Here is a 16,882-nt window from a genome sequence, read left to right as displayed (position 1 = left end):
AGAAACCAAGCAACCAAGTTGTAATTGAAAACTGAAACATTTAGTTGAGTTTTGAAATTGTTGCATTTATAAATTTGCATTTTGATTTTAGTCGAGTGGCTTTAGAGACACTGACTTACTATTTATTTAGAAAGGCTTAAGTGAAGGAGTATATTTAATTATTCCAGCCTGCATGACTGTTTTTAATCAGCTAGGAGAACCGATCACTTTGTGGTGACATGGAAGGCTTGAGTAATCTCTCGAAGAGGGAGATTATTTCATTGTTCTTGCTAACCACAGAGTTTCTTAGTTTTAATATTCAGGACAATAACAAGCAAGATTTCCGAAGTGAGAAGCATAGTAGGAAAATTTTAGCTTGTTGGTTGGCAGGACTGTCCTGCAAGCCAACACCTTTTAAATCTAATAGAAAAAGTTTTAATCGGGACATTGACACTGGAAGTCAGAAAATATGTTTTATCTTAAGTCATATTCTCAATGTGCAGATTGATGAAAGAATTTGAAGGCTATAGTGATGTAGTATGATGCCATTTGTGTTCTGCAGTGAGTCGATGTGACGTGGAAAAAGGTAATTTCGTGCATTTTGTAAATTCTGTTCGATGACACTGTATCTATTTTACGAACATTGCGTGATTCAATGAGGACATTGACCGGACTGTCCGGCGAGTATGTGACATTCGACCAGAATGGCCAAAATGCAATCTCTGCAGAATTCGAATTTTTAGCAGCGAGCCTTCCGGATTGGTGATTATTAGGAATTAAGAACGTTATTTGAACGATTGAACAAAACGTGAAGGTTAAAGGATTCGGAAATTACTGATTTTTAAATTTTCGAAGTGATTACGTAACATTTCTGAGAAACGTCAGAAACGGCCATTTTGGCAAAAAAGCTAGAAAACAACAGAAAAACATTAGCTGCGATCACGAGAAGCACGGAAATTGTGAGAAAAAACGACAACAAATCGCGGAGTTAACAGAGAGCACTCCGAGTTGCAACTATTGTGTCACTACAATAGTTGCAAGGCCGTTGCAGACAACGGTGAAGGGTGGAGAACAGCCTTCCGGATTAAGAAGAAATCAAGATTAGCGAGCTTGATTCAGTGGATTCAAGAATCCGGAAGGGTTTCGGAACTGAGACTTTTATTCTTTTATATAGACTTTTAGCTTCTTGTCATGTCCTGATTTGAATTTAATTAACAACTGGCTTCATTTTGATAAGGATGAGAAGCTAGGAGCTGGGGGGAAAGGGTTGATCCATCTTCGATGGAGATGATGATTTTTATCTACTGAACAAAAACAATAGTAATATAATAAATAGTAGTAGCCCTGTTTTTAGGAGTGACCTCGTGGTCTGGGGATACTGAGACTCAGCCATGAGCTCACTATTTCTGCATGTAATTAAGTTAATTTGAGTGTTTTGACCGAAGCCGAAAGCAGTAACGTTTTTGTCGACCCGATGTTAGAAAAGACCACCAAAAGTACTGGCTTGGTAGAGACGGTGAAAAGCATATAAAGCTCTGTTTAGACGTTAGCCAGTCGTCTTAGGACTTAGTTTTATTTTCCGTCGATATGTATCTTCCGGGCGAATGTTACAAAGACGCGGTTTTCTAAATACTGCTACATAGCCCATTTTTTTGCTATTATGCGGCTGATAACGCGAAGAGTTTGAGTGGCATACATCTGGAAATATTTTGCCCTAAATATGACGAAAATGACGCTCGCCCCTGGAGAGATAAAAACAGCTGTAAAAATGCCTAGGAGTTATGAGTTTAAAAATTCCCCCTAAAGAGGGCTTTCAATCTTTTTTCTACTATGATACGCCTCAAATCTCATGGTTTTTACAAGTCAATCGTAATTTTCTGGATTTCAGATGAATTTTTGAAACTACTTTCGATACTTGCCACAAAAAAAAAACAGAAAATTAGATAGGGCGATATGGGAATACCCAAGTTTTACAGATGGATCAGTGAGCGCTATCCCTGCCTGTCGGAAGTTATCAATGAGACCCAGGTAACTTGAAAGCACCTATCTCTTAACAAAATTTGGATATAGTTCAGGAATGAAAACACGAGTCGGGTTAAAAAAAAGTTTCGATTCTTGTAGTAATCAGCATCAATAACTGGAATTAGATCATTTCTAAAAATGGAAACTTCATGGAAATGAATATAAGAAAGTGGAGTTAAATCACACAAACAGTCAAATTGAAATAACCAGCGAGGGTTCTCAGACAAATAAACGTAGCCTAGCGTATGTATGAAGCTCGTCTTTGATGTTCAATATAAAATTCATTATAGTTATGCAAGAATTGGGCCATTTACCTTTATACCGCCTCATATGAATTTATATCTGACTCTTGTTTTAATTTTTATTTTTATCCAGTGCGTCCAATTTTGAAAAGTTCGTTCTTTTGCGCTGCTGCATTCGACGCCGGTAAAATCTGAAAACATTCATAAATTATCAGATGCGGAGATTTAAAGGGAAAGTGTCAAGAATCAAAGTTTTACCCTTCTGTGATAATTTTGTGATCTGCTTTAAGGTTCCAGAGTTTGACTGCTTGTACCTGGACATGAATGGAATTATACACGTCTGCTCACATCCAAGTGACGACGTTCACTTTAGAATGTCAGAAAAAGAAATGTTCGTGGATATCTGCAGGTACTCATCATATGCATTGCGCGAAAATTTCGATCTAGAAGCAGGAACTTTTTCATTCATGCACTGCGAAATTTCTGATATCTATTTCAAAATTGTTGATTAACACTGAAAACAAATAAGACATTTTATTCATTCGCGTAAAAAATTTGTGAGCTTGAATTTATTGAATGTTTAAATATAAGCAGTTTCACAAACATTGAAATCATTTTTTTCCCTAATTACTTCAAAAAAGTAAGACCCGAATTATAATGTTTTTAAACCTACTGTAGCGGCAATTATTTTGTTAGGTTAGCCAAAACATTTTTTTTACCGTAAATTGACCAGTTTCAGTCGTTTTACACCAAATTTGTGTATGAATTGCATAAAGGTCGACTACTTTTTTGGCTCATCGGACAACCTTCGTAAAACATGTATCTGAAATATGACCGGAAGGGCTTAATTATATTTGATCATTTATGGTTTGCTTAGAAATGCGTGAAGTAGACTAGAAAAACCCGACCTGAGGAGTAAATGCAAGATAATTTCATGGTCGATAAAACATTGGCTAAAAGATGTGGATTGTTTCTCTTACTCAGTTAAGAGAAATCGCTATCCCGCGGGTTAAGTTTTTTGTACATACATTCATAACTCTCGTTGTACATTGCATTTCTTGTCGTAGTAACATTCCTAATGTCCTATTGTTCCCAATTTTGTAACGAAAGTAACGGAATATTTGTGCTCGGGGTGGGTTTTTTTTCTTCAGACAAGTTTCGACTTTTTAACTAGCTATTTTTGACAAGATTTCTTTATATCATTTAGAAGGTATTGTTGTCCTGAGCTTAAATTTGAAAGGATATTTTACCTATGATCATTTTTTGTAAAATATGGGGGTTTACAGATTGCCATTTTGGCCAATTTGGGACAATTAACGCGCGATATATTTCAGTCTTTAATCTGTCATATATTTCAGTCTTTAATCGGAGATTTAATCAGTCTTAGAAATTGTTCCAAATTGTTTGAAGGAAGCTTATTTGTCATAATTGATTAAATAACTAGGAGCGAAAGCTATCACTTTGTACCGTACTTTTTATGGCGTGTGGGGGGATTAATTTTCACATAAAATCTCAAATTTGAACAAAAAAACTTCTTTTTTATTACATTTGATTTTTCTATGTTATTACTGCTCCGTAGATCTGAAGAGGCAGTCGGAACATTCAGGGCTTCGCCCTGATACGAGCAGTCTTTTTACTCTTGTGAGAGTGAGTGCCTTGTAATGGGAAAATTTTTCCGTTTAACAAACAAGTTTTCTTGCAAATCTATAAGAAAATGAGCATGCTTTATAACGAAGCTCACATGCTTTTGTGCAGCTGGCAATTTATTTCGAGGTTGCATGCAATGCGCCCTATTAAGGTATCAAAGTTTCGCGGTTTGAGTCCCGGATGCACCTCTTTTTTTGCTGCCTATGTATTTAGGTATTTCGGCTAATTGGTCTTTGTCTATTTTCGGCGAATTGGTCTTCGTCTACTTTAGGTTTAATATTGCTATATTTTTCTTTTCTCCAAACGCTTAATTTAATTTTTTTTACACCTGAAAGCTAGAGAGTGAAGTGTTTCATTACGAACCCAAGTTGCTAATTTCTTAAGCAAAGCTTGCGTTATAGCGTGAACTTTCTTTTTTTCCTACCTAAGTCCAAATAATGTTTCGAGTCGACTTTCGAGGCAAATATTGTTGCGACAAAATGTTTTCATTTTGAAAGTGTTCATTTTGATCAATAACCAGCTGTTAAGTACAGCCAATGCTAAGGATATTAACACAGACTTTTATATTACAAATAGCACTTTAGCTTCAAGGTATCATGAATCTGTAGCGTAGAGGTAGGGAAGGAGACCCTACCTCTACTAGTGTTGACTAGTGTTGCGGATTTGCTAGGGATCATGGAGCAAATGGGAGGACGTGAGAATGTAAGTCTCCAGCTCGGGGTTTCGGTTTTTCAAAAAATTTAGCATTGGCAATTAAATAGCAGCTGTTGTATCTCCTCTATTGATCGCTAGTGTTTTATTGCTGGAGAGGGCAAATAGAAAAAATTGCACCTTTTTCTTTTCACTCGTTACGTTTGATCGCTTGGATTTGCAAAGTGCTGTTTTGCCTCTGTCTAAATTCTATGTTTAGGTTTTTAAACATTGCATATATAACGATAAAACTTAGAATTTTATTTTATCTGACGAAGATTACTCACAGCTTCCTGGTGTGCAACTGAAGCTCTGTCGGCCTAAATTCCGAATTCATTTTATTTATTCAAATTCCGAAATTTTTTTTATTTGAGTGCGTTTGCGTGCATGGGAACATTGCTTGTTTTTCCTTTCCTCGGATTATTTTGTAAAAGTTGGCGTTTTGGGTGTCGAATTAGTTTTCTTGTCAAAAAAATCAACTGTGTAATGTTTTTTTTTAATCGAAAATCTCATTAAAAATCTACAACTAGTTTTAATTGTAGTTCTGTTTTTTTTGTGTGTAATTGCCCATTGATAACTGATCAACTTTGTCGAACAATAATCAGAATTCCAACGAAAATTTTCTAATTTAGTGTGCTCGGCTCACTAGTTGTGGGTTAAGCTTTTATTCCCTTATTTACTCTTGTCGTTGGGTTTCGTTCATTCAATACGGGGCAAGGTTAGTGAGTTAATTGATCTTATAATTTTGTTCTCGTTTTGGCGAAGGGTTTTCATTAGATATTAAATCGTCTTTTGTTAATTCAAATTCTACTTATTGTTCACCGAAATAACTGTTGAGTTGCGTCCAAGGAAAAATCAAAATTTTTTGGAGTTTTTCTCATTTAATACGCTTGCGATTAGCAAGCGTTAACAAATCGTAATTTAGACTTTTTTCCAGGTTAATTACTTGTATAACAGAGTTATTGAATATTTCGCCAATTCTCTCATCTTCAGTGAATGATTAATTGTATCAGCAAGTCTGAATAACTTGCGTCAACATTCCATTTATCAGGTGTTTTGCTAATTTGCATTATTTGGTAGGAAAAATTGCCAATAGAACAAACAATTTTAGTGCTTTGGATAACGCAGGAGGCAGCTCATCGTGCTCTTTAGACTTGGCAACATCGAAAGTCTCCAATTTTGAATGTATAAGACAGTGCTACGTTCGAATGAATTAAACTGACATCACTTTGAAATTTGCCAACAGGAGCAAAGATAGATTGAAAGTCAGCAGCAGTAGTTTTACCACTGTGCGTAATCGGGGAAAGACTTGAAGATTTGATGTACTTAAATAGTGGCCCAATGCTTCTGTTTTTTTTAACCGAATTGGCGTAGACTTTAAATTTTTTTAAATTCATTGATGGCGGCGTTTTCTGGCTAGCAACTGGTTAACAGAATCACTGAATTTTTTTGAGTCAACTCTGTTTATATCGAACACAACGGACATTTTTTCAGCATATATGGGTTTTCATTGTCTGCTCTATTTGAAAATTGCTTTTTAATTTGGTTGTAAATTTACCAACTCCAATTTCATATAATTTCATTTTTATGTCTCTTTTACCCGCTATAATTGGCTGAAAAGGTTTTGGCTAATGTTTTATGTCTGCTTTTCTACCATTTACTAATTTTTATTCTTAAAATGAGCTTAATTTAAGAGAAACTGAGAAATTTAATTTTTTATAAATCTAGTTGTTTTTTTTCGAAAAATTGTTTTTGGTTTCATTTGCTGTCGTCTAAGTTAGTCATGCTATGTTTGTGCTGAATCCGAAGTGGTGCTCCGCCTCGGTGCACCAGGGAATTCGATCCCCCGCCGACCCAAAGGTTACCCCTTTGTACTATTTTGAGATATCCGTTTTGTCGACGGACCCTAAAATGGGGTCTTTATAGTTATTTAGGAGAGCTCAAAAAATCAATTTGGTCGACCGAAAAAATAAGTCGACAAAATTTTTGAAATTTTTTGAAACTCTTCTCCCCTGCCTCTGTGTTTCGAGAAAATCCTAGATCCGCCCCTGCCTGACGACCAAATGAAAGCGCTTTAATTGCTGCCTGCCTTTTTTGAACAAGGATGTGCACTTAATCAGGAAGCTTAGGTAGTGGCAAATACTCTTGAAACAGTGTCCTGAGCCTGAATGCTGTAGTAAGCTTCTTGTTTCGGGTATTGCTTTTTGTTGGGCTGATTTTCATGCTTTTAGAACTCCTTTTTGCCTATTAATGTTTTTTGTTGTTCAGGTATATCGAAGTGCTGTTTCGCATCATATCTCCGAAAAGGACATTTCTGATGGCAGTGGACGGTGTGGCACCGAGAGCGAAGATGAACCAGCAGAGAGCGAGGAGATTCAAGACTGCCAAGGACACCCAGAAAAAGGAGAAGGAGGCCCAGGCCAAGGGGGAGGTGCTTCCAGATGAACCCCCCTTCGACTCAAACTGCATCACACCAGGTTGGGCTCATGATAAAGCTAAACAGTGTGAGCGACTTTTGGCTTTCTATTAAAGCATCACATTGCTCTTATCCAAGCTTTCAACCTATCATAATTGTTCCAATCACTCAAAAAGAGTGGGAACGGGAAGGAAATATTGTATTAGGGTTTTTTAGCAGATTTTAAATATCTTAAAGAAAGCTCCAAGGGCCAAGTTTCGTATCATTTTAAAGCCGCGATTTTAATTCGAAAATCTCAGAAAAATGTTTGTCGAAAAAAGATTTGAAATACTCTCACTGTTTGTTTATTACAAGGCTGGGTCTGTTCCGTTATACGGCCCAAAAATGAAGAAAGGCGTTATGGGACGGGGCAAAATCGAGCAATTTCTATCAAAATTTAGTTTGTCATTTGATAAAATAGCAATATTTTTGGTCCTTTTTTTCGGCGAAATGAGCTTCGGTATCAGCGGCGGATTTAGGGGGGGGGGGGCGGACGCCCACCCTCAGGGATTCGACCCCCTGCCGACCCAAAGGGTCCCCCTTTGGTACTCTTTAAGAAATCCATTTTTGGCCGACCGACCTTCAAATTTTTTAAAGGCGCCTTTGGCGCCAATGTATACTAATTTTGAGGGGGGAGCGCGCGCTGAAAAAAACGCAATTTTTTGGTCAAAATTGTCCAAAAAGTGCCTAAAACGCCTTTTTTTGGACTTTTTTCAAAATTTTGCCTGCGGCGCAGAAAATTTGGCCAATACAGGGACTAAACTGCGCTTAGGGGAGAGCTCGAAAAATCAATTAGGTCAAAGGTCGACAAAATTTTTGAAAATTTTTTGAAAATCCGCCTCCCACCCTCGAGAAAATCCTAGATCCGCCCCTGTTCGGTATAATAATGATTTCCAGCTTTTGTCTCGGCTGGTTTCATTTTCAACCAATCATAATTGAGCATATTTATCTCATTTGTTCCCGTTTTCGAAATTGTCTAAAGTATCTATTTTGGGCCGTATAACGGAACAGACCCTCAACTTTAACGCAATTTTTGCTGTTATAAATTTACATAAATAGTTTGCTTTTTACACGCTTGATCAGCTTAGTGTATTTTGACTTAACTCTAACTTAACTCGCGAATAAAAACAGTTTTTTTGTTTTCAGTTTTTTTCAGACTGATTAATAGCGCTTTTTTTTGAAAAATCTTTTCTAAGGAAGTTACAATAGTTATAATCTGCTCTAATTCAATAGAAAGAAAAGACACCTCCGTTTCTTGAGGACTGTTTGCGATGATCTTGTCATGTCTATTCTTTTGGACAATGGAGTTTCATAGAAGTTACATGATGAGAGCCACTTCCAGAATGCCATCCACCGCTTTTTTGACATACCATAGCATTGTATTATGAAATTTATTTGATCCCAACGGCAATTACATCGAAAGACATTGTCTCTAGCTGTGACAATTGTATCGCACGTCTTGTAGTTCCCGGCACAGGATACACTTGCCAGCTGCTCTGTTTCACTCATAAAGCGCGTTGAGCGCTGCGTTTTCAAGCTCATTTCAAATTTGACAAAAACACAGTAATTTTATCACAACAATTAGGCAATGAAAAAACTGAAATTTAGTCTGCCACCAAAGCAATGTTTCACATTAAATTCAAACTTTTAATTCCTTCGGCATTAACTGAAACAACCATTTTTAATTCAATAATCCAATTACAAAGTTACCGAAGTAGAAATATGAACTTTTTGTTTAATAAGTCTTGAAATAAGTTGTTTATTAGTTTTGTAATTTAAGTGATTAGAAATACTACAATTTGTAAATTTTTGTAATTAGAAATACTTCAAGGTTTTTTTTGGTTGAGCTTGATTTTTATCGAAGCTCCTTTTGAAGTTCATTTTCTACCCATAGCTCAAGTTATGTCGTGATTTTTGACCCTTCGTTTGAAATTAGTGAAATCGGGAACTAAGCATTAAATCTATATTTTTTCCGAGCATCACTTGTCTTTCTCATTCAAGCAGTTGCAAGAAATTGGAAGTCGCTCTGTAATTTGTACAATTACCAACCCATTTTGATTCTGCATACTATCTTTTTTTTTGCTTAAATGGTTGCGGCTAATGGTTATTTCAAGAAATTTCTGTTTCTGGAGTTACGGGGAGTAAACGGTTCGAATTTTAAAACATTTTAGCATAAAACTATCTTTGACCAAGTTTTGGTTTCGGCTCAACTGGCGTCAACCCAAAAATTGTCGACTTAGTTGTCGCCTGGTAAATGATTTTAAATGCTTATTTTACATTAGGGAATTTGTTGTGTTTTTGACACGTTTTATTCAGGTTGATCATTTTAAGACATGTAGTTTGTTACTTTTGTGATAAGCAAGGGTTTTACATCCGGTAACAAGTTTTTTCCGTACTTAATTTTGTTCACAGAATAATCATAATTAGAAATGGCAAATTTACTCATGTGCCATTAATATAGGTTTAGTGTGAGCTTGCCAAGTCGCTGTCGTCTTGAGTAGGTCGTTCGATTGCTTGCTATGTAGGTAGTATGTGCAAGATCTTGTAATCTGATTTTTTTCTGGGTGTTGACAGAAATCTTCGGTTGTTTTTATGTTAATTGGGTGTCAGCTTTAGTTCTGTCTGCTGGTTAAGTGTTCATTTATTTGGTGGGATTTTTGCTATAATTACGATCTGATGCATTAGAAATTTTGTAGCATCTATTCGATGCTTTTTTGCGGCTAGTGTTTGTGATTTATTAATTATCCGTGGCTGAGTGGTTAGTGAATGAGACTCATAGTCGGTCGCGGATCGAATCCGAGAGGAAGCCGTATTTTAACTAATTCGAGGCTTATCTCTACTTTTTCTTATTGCCTTTTAAAGAGCTGCTTTTTGTCGTGTTCTCGCTTGTGTTTACGAAGAGCAGTTTCGCCTCTGTTCAAAACAATCCGACCCTCTTAGTAAAATCTAGAAAAAAATATTATCTTTCTAATCCCTTTACCATATTGTATGAGGTTTATTATATTGTACCTTTACTATATTGTACCTTTAGTATATTGTAGGTCATGATAAGTTTTACTTTCAGGAAAGTCTTAAAAGTTTAAGTCGCTTAATTTTTTTTTTCGTGGTTTGCTTTATTTAAAAAAAAATTTACGTCATTTCTTTTTTTTTTGTTAAATGAAGGAAAACTCCACTATCGAGCAGCAAATTTGAAAAAGTCACTAAAAACGTTTCATAAATGGATTTCTCTTTTGATTCAGTTTTCTTCAAATGAGATAACGTTGTGAAAAAAGTGCCTAACAAGGAGTATTTGAAAGTCAAAGATCTTCAACGTGATATATTTTTTCGAAATTTGAAAATTTCTAAAAACTTTTCAGTCAACCTTGTTTTCAGTTTTCTTGTTCTTTTACATTTTTCTAACTGTGTCTGTTGGTTGTGTTGTTTTTTGCATATTTTGCTCAATTTTTCGTGTAGCCTTTGTGTTTATCAAAACTTTTTAGTCTATTTTTTCGATCAGTTTGAAAGGATGAATTTTGAGGCAAAACGAAACAGTTTTTGCAAGCCCTAAGTGACTAAGTGATACCAAATCTAGCAAAGTTTCGTTCATTATTTTGCTCACAATTTTAAGACTTTATTGTTTAGTCTTTTCGTCTTGTATAACTTTTGTATTTTTCTATGTCAATTTTGAGCATCGTAATTTTTTCAGAGTATGTTTTTTGGCTGCTTGATTCTAGTTAGTTTGTTAGTCTTAGCTTGTTTTCAAGCAACTTAGAACCTTGGTTCTGGTTATCTTTTTCGGTTTGACATACCATTTTGTCTGCAATGGCTTTGGGAGAGATTAAGTTTTGTGACTAGCCTATATAAAATAGGAAATTCTAAAATCATTAAAAAAACTTTTGAAAAAAATTGGCCATTTTTCAGGCTCACTCTAGGTGTACTCAAGTTTCGGCTGCATAATTATTGCCCGGAAAAATTTGTGTCAATGCTAATTTCAAGCTTGGGCGGATTTTCAAAAATTTTGTCGACCTTTTTTAGCTCGTCCAAATTGATTTTCCGAGCTATCCCAATGCACTAAAAAGACCCTGTTTTGGCCAAATTTTCTGCGCAGCAGGCATATTTTTGAAAAAAAAGCCGGCCAAAAAGGCGTTTTTAGGCCTTTTTTGTTAAACGTTGCACAAAAAATTGAGTTGGACAAAAAATAACTTCCTTGTGATTATACTTTGGTGAAGCCTGAAATTCGAAAAGCTTGGACTTAAAATCAGATTGGATTTTGGACTTTGAGGTTGCTTTAAATAGATAGAGTTATTGCTTAATAGGAACTGAATTCATGGACCGTCTGCAGCAGCACCTCAAGTACTTCACAGCCCAGAAGGTGTCCACGGATAGCAAGTGGCAGGGAGTAGAGATCATCATGTCGGGACACGACGTTAGTCGCAGTTCAATTTTCGTTAAGCTAACATTGCCCCAAAGAATTCTTTAAAAAATCTGCTTTTTCTGCCCTACGAAAAATTTTTAGTACTCATGCGTTTATCACAAAAAGTTACTGTCTACTATCAATTTTCGAGCAAAACATTTCAATGTAGTACATGAGCAGAGCCCTATCACAAAGAACATAATAGATTACTAGAGTAGTGAATCGATATTATTGTTGTGTTTTAGAGAATAGAGTAATTTTATAAGCCAAATTCTGCCAATTCCTGCTTGATAAAAACAGGTATTAAAAAATTTATGGGATCGAATTTTTTTTCTCAAAAACAACTATACTGTTACTAACTTTCTACTACCATGTGAAAATTCTGGGGGGAATTTTGACCCATATTTTTAGATTTTTTCCATTTAATCGAAATTTACCCTCCCAAATTTACCGTTTTAGGTCCAATCGAAAGAACGAGTTGTGGGAAGCTCCACTTTATAAGCGGTTACGCCCAATTTCCACAAAAAATTATGGTCCTCGGAAAAATCAAAGATTTTTTTGAAATTCCGACTTTATATTCGAAAACTATCCTCTCAAATCAGAGATTTTGGTATCATTCAGAAGTCTAGCTTGTGTGAAGTTCTCCTGCAGAAGCGGCCTAATTATTTTAGTGTAAAAATTATGGTTCTCGGAACAGTCAATTGTTTGTTTTGACCGTTTTTCTAACTTTTTGATTTTTCTCGGAAACTACCGTACAAAATCTGAGTCTTTGAGTTCATTGTAAAGAACAGCATTAGAACGTCCCCTTTTAGAAGCTACGCCCATTTTTATCAAACAAATTGTTAGCGTCCTCATTAACGTCAATTTTTCTAAAAAAAAATTACCGTTTTTTGAAACTGTAATTTCTCGAATCTGAGACTTTGGGTTCAATCGAAATAACGTGTTGTGGGAAGCTTTCCTATGTTAACAGCTACAATAAAAATTTTCAGCACAAAAAGCAATGGTTCTCGGAAAATTCAAATTTTTGAATTATCGATCGTTTTTTGGAAACTTGACTTTTCTTGAAACTACATTATCAGTTCTTAGGTTAAGTGTTCAATCGAGAAATTTTCTCTGCTTAAGCGGCCATGACGTTATTTTTGCAGAAAATCATTATGGATTTTGGAATGTCAATTTTTGGCCGTTTTTCATAAAACGAGAACTTTTCTCACAAGCGGCGACTCTTTAATTCTTTGTAAGAATTATGCTGTGTCTTCAGGAAGATTCCAATATCTAAGAAGTTTTAACTCCTCACACTTATTTTAATGCAAAAACAACTAAGGTTTTCAATTTTACTCCTTAAAATATTAGGGAGGTTATACGAAATGACGAAAAATAGAATTTGTTTTAAGCTCAAATTTAATTTATCGAGGTTTGAGTTTTGATTTATTTTCAAGTTCAGCTCATTTACTTGGTTAAAAGGAAGGCAAACTCCACCATTGAACAGCAAAAATGTAAAGGGTATGATAAACGTGATGGACTTAAAATTTCGAAAATGGAATATTATTATCAGATTTCCCAGCGAAATAAAAGTTTTACCTTTTGATCCAGTTTTCTCAAATTGGGTCTATTTTACCAAAAACGTGTCAATCGTAAATTGTTCCAGGAATACAAAGAGGTTTAGAAAAAAATTGCTCGCTTCAACTTGAAAGCGTTTTCCACCTTAAATTGGCGAGGGAGGAGGTTTTACGAAATAACGAAACATAAAACTTGCTTAAAAATATACTGCGACATATTTCTGAAGGGCGAACTATTAAAAGATTTGAGAGCTATACGTGTCTCATTCTTAATGGACCTGGCTATTTTCAAGGTACCACTATCGTAGTAATATCTACGGTAATCCTCCAACTATCCTACTAAATAATTTTTATGGGCTCTTTTCGGATTAAGTTAGCATCCTCACCACCTCCCCCCTCCAGATAGACCAAGTTAAGTCTTCCACCCCAGCATTAAATTTGCATTAAATTTGTTCAGCGCTGCATATAAAATGCTCGATTCTGATTGGCTGAAAATTCCAAACTTTGAACCAAGTCAACATGCTCCACCAGGGGCGGTTAACATGCCCCCCTTTGTACTATTGTGGTATCCATTTTTGGCTGACTTACCCTAAAGTTTTTTATCAAGGCGCCTTTGGCGTCAATATATACTAATTTTGAGGAGGAGCGCGCGCGCCGAAAAACGCAAGTTTTTGGTCAAATTTTCCAAAAAAAAAGCCTAAAACGCCTTTTTTTTTTTTTTTGGTTTTACAAATGGATATATTTTGCAATTAAGTTGAAATTGAAAGCGCGACAGTGAGTGAAACAAACAATAAAATACCACTCGCGTGGAATTAGCGGCTGATCGATCAGCGGCTGCATGATAATTAGCGGCTGCATGATAAATATGTCATATATTTTTTTCGCGAGTGCACGCGAGTGGTTTTTTAATTGTTTGTTTCACCCGCTTTCGTGCTTTCAATTTCAACTCGAAATTTAAATTGCCAAATTTATCCATATCCATTTATGGGGGGGGGGGGGGTGAAAGGGGGAGAGTTCTCATGCTGGAGAGACCGAATGCTGGAAAAGTTTCAACCAATCAATATCGCTACGCTATATATTAATTCTTATATCGAAGTCAATAATAACAGAGAATGATAATAAAACATAATAGATGCAAATATAAAAGGTGCAGATATAATAAATTTAGTTTTTTGTTTTTCCATTTTTCGTAAATCATATCTTTGAAAAGTTAACTTTGTTCCAATCCGCCTTCGATCCGGCTTTATTTTCATTCATCTGCTTATTGTTTAATCGCTCAGTTTTAACTTCAATGGCCTGGATTTTATTGCTTACTTTGAGATTTTTTGCCATTTTCCTGAGATTTTTGAATACTCAATTCTGAATGGCTGAAAATAAGCCAAAATAAATTTCCTAAGACCCCTTTTTCGTCCTGTTTTTTTTTTTCAAAAATTTTACTGCGGCGCAAAGTTTTTGGTCAAAATAGGGTTTTTATACTGCTCTGGAAGTGCTCAGTAAATCAATTTTGTCGACTTAAAAAAGATCGACAAAATTTTCGAAAGTTTTTGAAAATCTGCGATTTTATAATATTGAATGTATAAAAAGGTTGAGAACAATATACTGATAACATTGGTTGGTTTGCCTTATACAAATGCGATCTTTTTATTCTTAAGCCGACTTCTAAAATGGCCGAACTTCGAGGAGATACGAAGGTGGTCAATTTTTTCACTGGAGCTTTTTTTGTGTTTTTCTTGTAATCTGGATAAAACTCTGAAGCGAATTTGAAGTAATTTTGAGTAGTTTACCAAATATTCTTTAATATAGGCCAATTCGGCCTATTTACAAATTGACTTAAAATTGTGAACAAAATATTTTGAGATAGTACTGAAATTTGATTGGCTTATTCTAGCCAATCAGATGAAGCAAAATAATTTCAGTTCGAGGTTGAAATGGTGGCCAGTCAATAAGCAGAATGGTCTAAGAGCAGAAAAATAGAAAAATATCAATTTCTGTGAGCTAATCGGTAAATTATTTATCAGAATCGTAAATAATAGCAAAGCAGCGAAAATTGCATGCATATTTTGAGCAATTTAATCAAGAATTTTTCAAAAAATTTAATCAAAAAAACTTAATGAAATTAGTCAATTCATGAACAATTTATTCGTTTTCTTGGTATTTTTTGACGATTCTAATATTCGTTTTACCAATTAGCCCGTATAAAACAGTATTAGTCAATATTTTTCTGTTTTTCTGCTCTTGGGCCCATTCTGCACTTGGGCCATTCTCCTTATTGCTCCGCTTCCGGTTGAAATATTGAATTTTGGGTGGAATAAGTAAAAAGAACCGAACAATTGTAAACAGACTGGCGTCGTAACTTTACGCGTTTAGCCATAATTTTGTGTAAAACAACTAGAAAAATCGAACATTTGAAAGCTGGGGAAGCCAAAATTTTGAGTTTGGGCCGTTTACTTTACTCGTTTTTACGGTTTCAAGGCTACAGAATTCGGTACTTAATTTTTGGCATTTTTGAAATGCATATTTTATACAGAAATGGTTGTCAAAAATAATACATGCATAGGGGGGAATAGTTAACAAGGCCAAAGGGGGAGAAATAGTTAACAAGATCCAATAACTCAAAATGCGTCGGTCGGTCGTTTTAAAACTTTTTCTTAAACGTAATTAACCTGCCTTTTTCGCGCAAACTTATTCGATGCTTTAATTGTCATCATCAAAGCACTAACTAAATTGAACAACTTTAGGGCAGTCTATTTATGCTAGAATTCCAATTAGTTTCTTGGGACCCCTTTATCACACTAGTTTCTTGAATTCTACTGGGCTTGGTGGTAGTGGTGGTGAAAGGACGGAATAAAATGGTGGCCAATCAATAAGCAGAATGGAATGGTCCAAGAGCAGAAAACAAAATATAAGCTGATCGGTAAATTAAAAATAATAATAGTCAATATTACCAAAGAAACGAATATTTAAAGCATTATTTGAGTAATTTAATCAAGAAGTCTTAAAAATCAATGAAAAAAAAAATGATGAAATTATTTAATTCATGAATAATTTATTCCTTTTCTTGCTATTATTGGCGATTCTTATTCTTGTTTTGGCTCTTTTTCCTTTTGCTTATGAAGACCACATATGATTTTCATGGCCCAATTAGTCCGTATGCCGAATTCAACAACAATCCGACAATGTGAGCAAAAAATTACTCTAAAAAATTTTCAGGTGGGGAGAAAAGGAAAAAGAGCCCTTGTTTTTTTTAAATTAATTTACCGGTATTAATCAGTAAAAGTTAATATTTTTTCTGTTTTTCTGCTCTTGGACCCATTCTGCACTTAGACCATTCTGCTTATTGCTCGGCCTCCGTATAATATATAGAGCCACGAGATAAGTGTTGAAAGTTGAAATTCGTGTCTTTCGGGATACATTGCATGGACAATTGTGACTGTTTTTGAAACACATGAACACGCGTAAGTTAATTGGTTGGATGGAATTGGAAACAGAGAAATTGGGCTCTTTTAGCATTCGCTCTATATCACTGCAATATTTGCTGAGAATATCCGCCGATAGCTCAGTTGGTAGAGCGGAGGACTGTAGAGTTTGCTGTGATCCTTAGGTCCCTGGTTCGAGTCCGGGTCGGCGGAGAATGTTTTTGTTAATTTAGAACTTATCATATGGTTATTTATCATATGCTGTGATCTATCACGATTTTGTTGGATCTTGAAAGTAATTTTTGAAAATTCGCATTAGTTTTCTGGGTACTACTATGATAGAGTGGTCCCACGATGATAGACAGGTCCTACATACATTTAGCATGTTATAATTTTGAAAACTAATTTGTGAATAAATTATTCGTTTCAAAAATCTCGCGGAACTGTTCAGTTCAATAATTTTAATTATTATCTTGTTTGTA

General features: G+C 35.3%; 1 protein-coding gene and 1 non-coding gene across 3 annotated transcripts in view; both read left to right on the top strand.

The window, feature by feature from the left end:
* Positions 1-1,871: 1,871 nt before the first annotated feature.
* Positions 1,872-16,882, top strand: part of LOC134838955 (5'-3' exoribonuclease 1-like) — a 66,828-nt gene continuing 51,817 nt past the window's right edge. For both annotated transcript variants that reach the window (XM_063854327.1, XM_063854326.1), the window contains exons 1-4: positions 1,872-2,007; positions 2,534-2,652; positions 6,849-7,057; positions 11,331-11,440. In XM_063854327.1, the coding sequence (XP_063710397.1) occupies positions 1,933-2,007; positions 2,534-2,652; positions 6,849-7,057; positions 11,331-11,440 (513 nt within the window). In that variant the 5' untranslated portion in view covers positions 1,872-1,932. The remainder of the gene's footprint in view (positions 2,008-2,533; positions 2,653-6,848; positions 7,058-11,330; positions 11,441-16,882) is intronic.
* On the top strand, positions 16,530-16,613 carry Trnay-gua (transfer RNA tyrosine (anticodon GUA)). The gene is given in 2 exon segments: positions 16,530-16,566; positions 16,578-16,613. It is a non-coding gene; the product is annotated as a tRNA-Tyr (tRNA).

This window comes from Symsagittifera roscoffensis, chromosome 2, assembly GCF_963678635.1.
Source record: "Symsagittifera roscoffensis chromosome 2, txSymRosc1.1, whole genome shotgun sequence".
Lineage (NCBI taxonomy): Eukaryota > Metazoa > Xenacoelomorpha > Acoela > Convolutidae > Symsagittifera > Symsagittifera roscoffensis.
The sequence above is the reverse complement of the archived record's forward strand: the minus strand, read 5'-3'. Positions and strand labels throughout refer to the sequence as shown.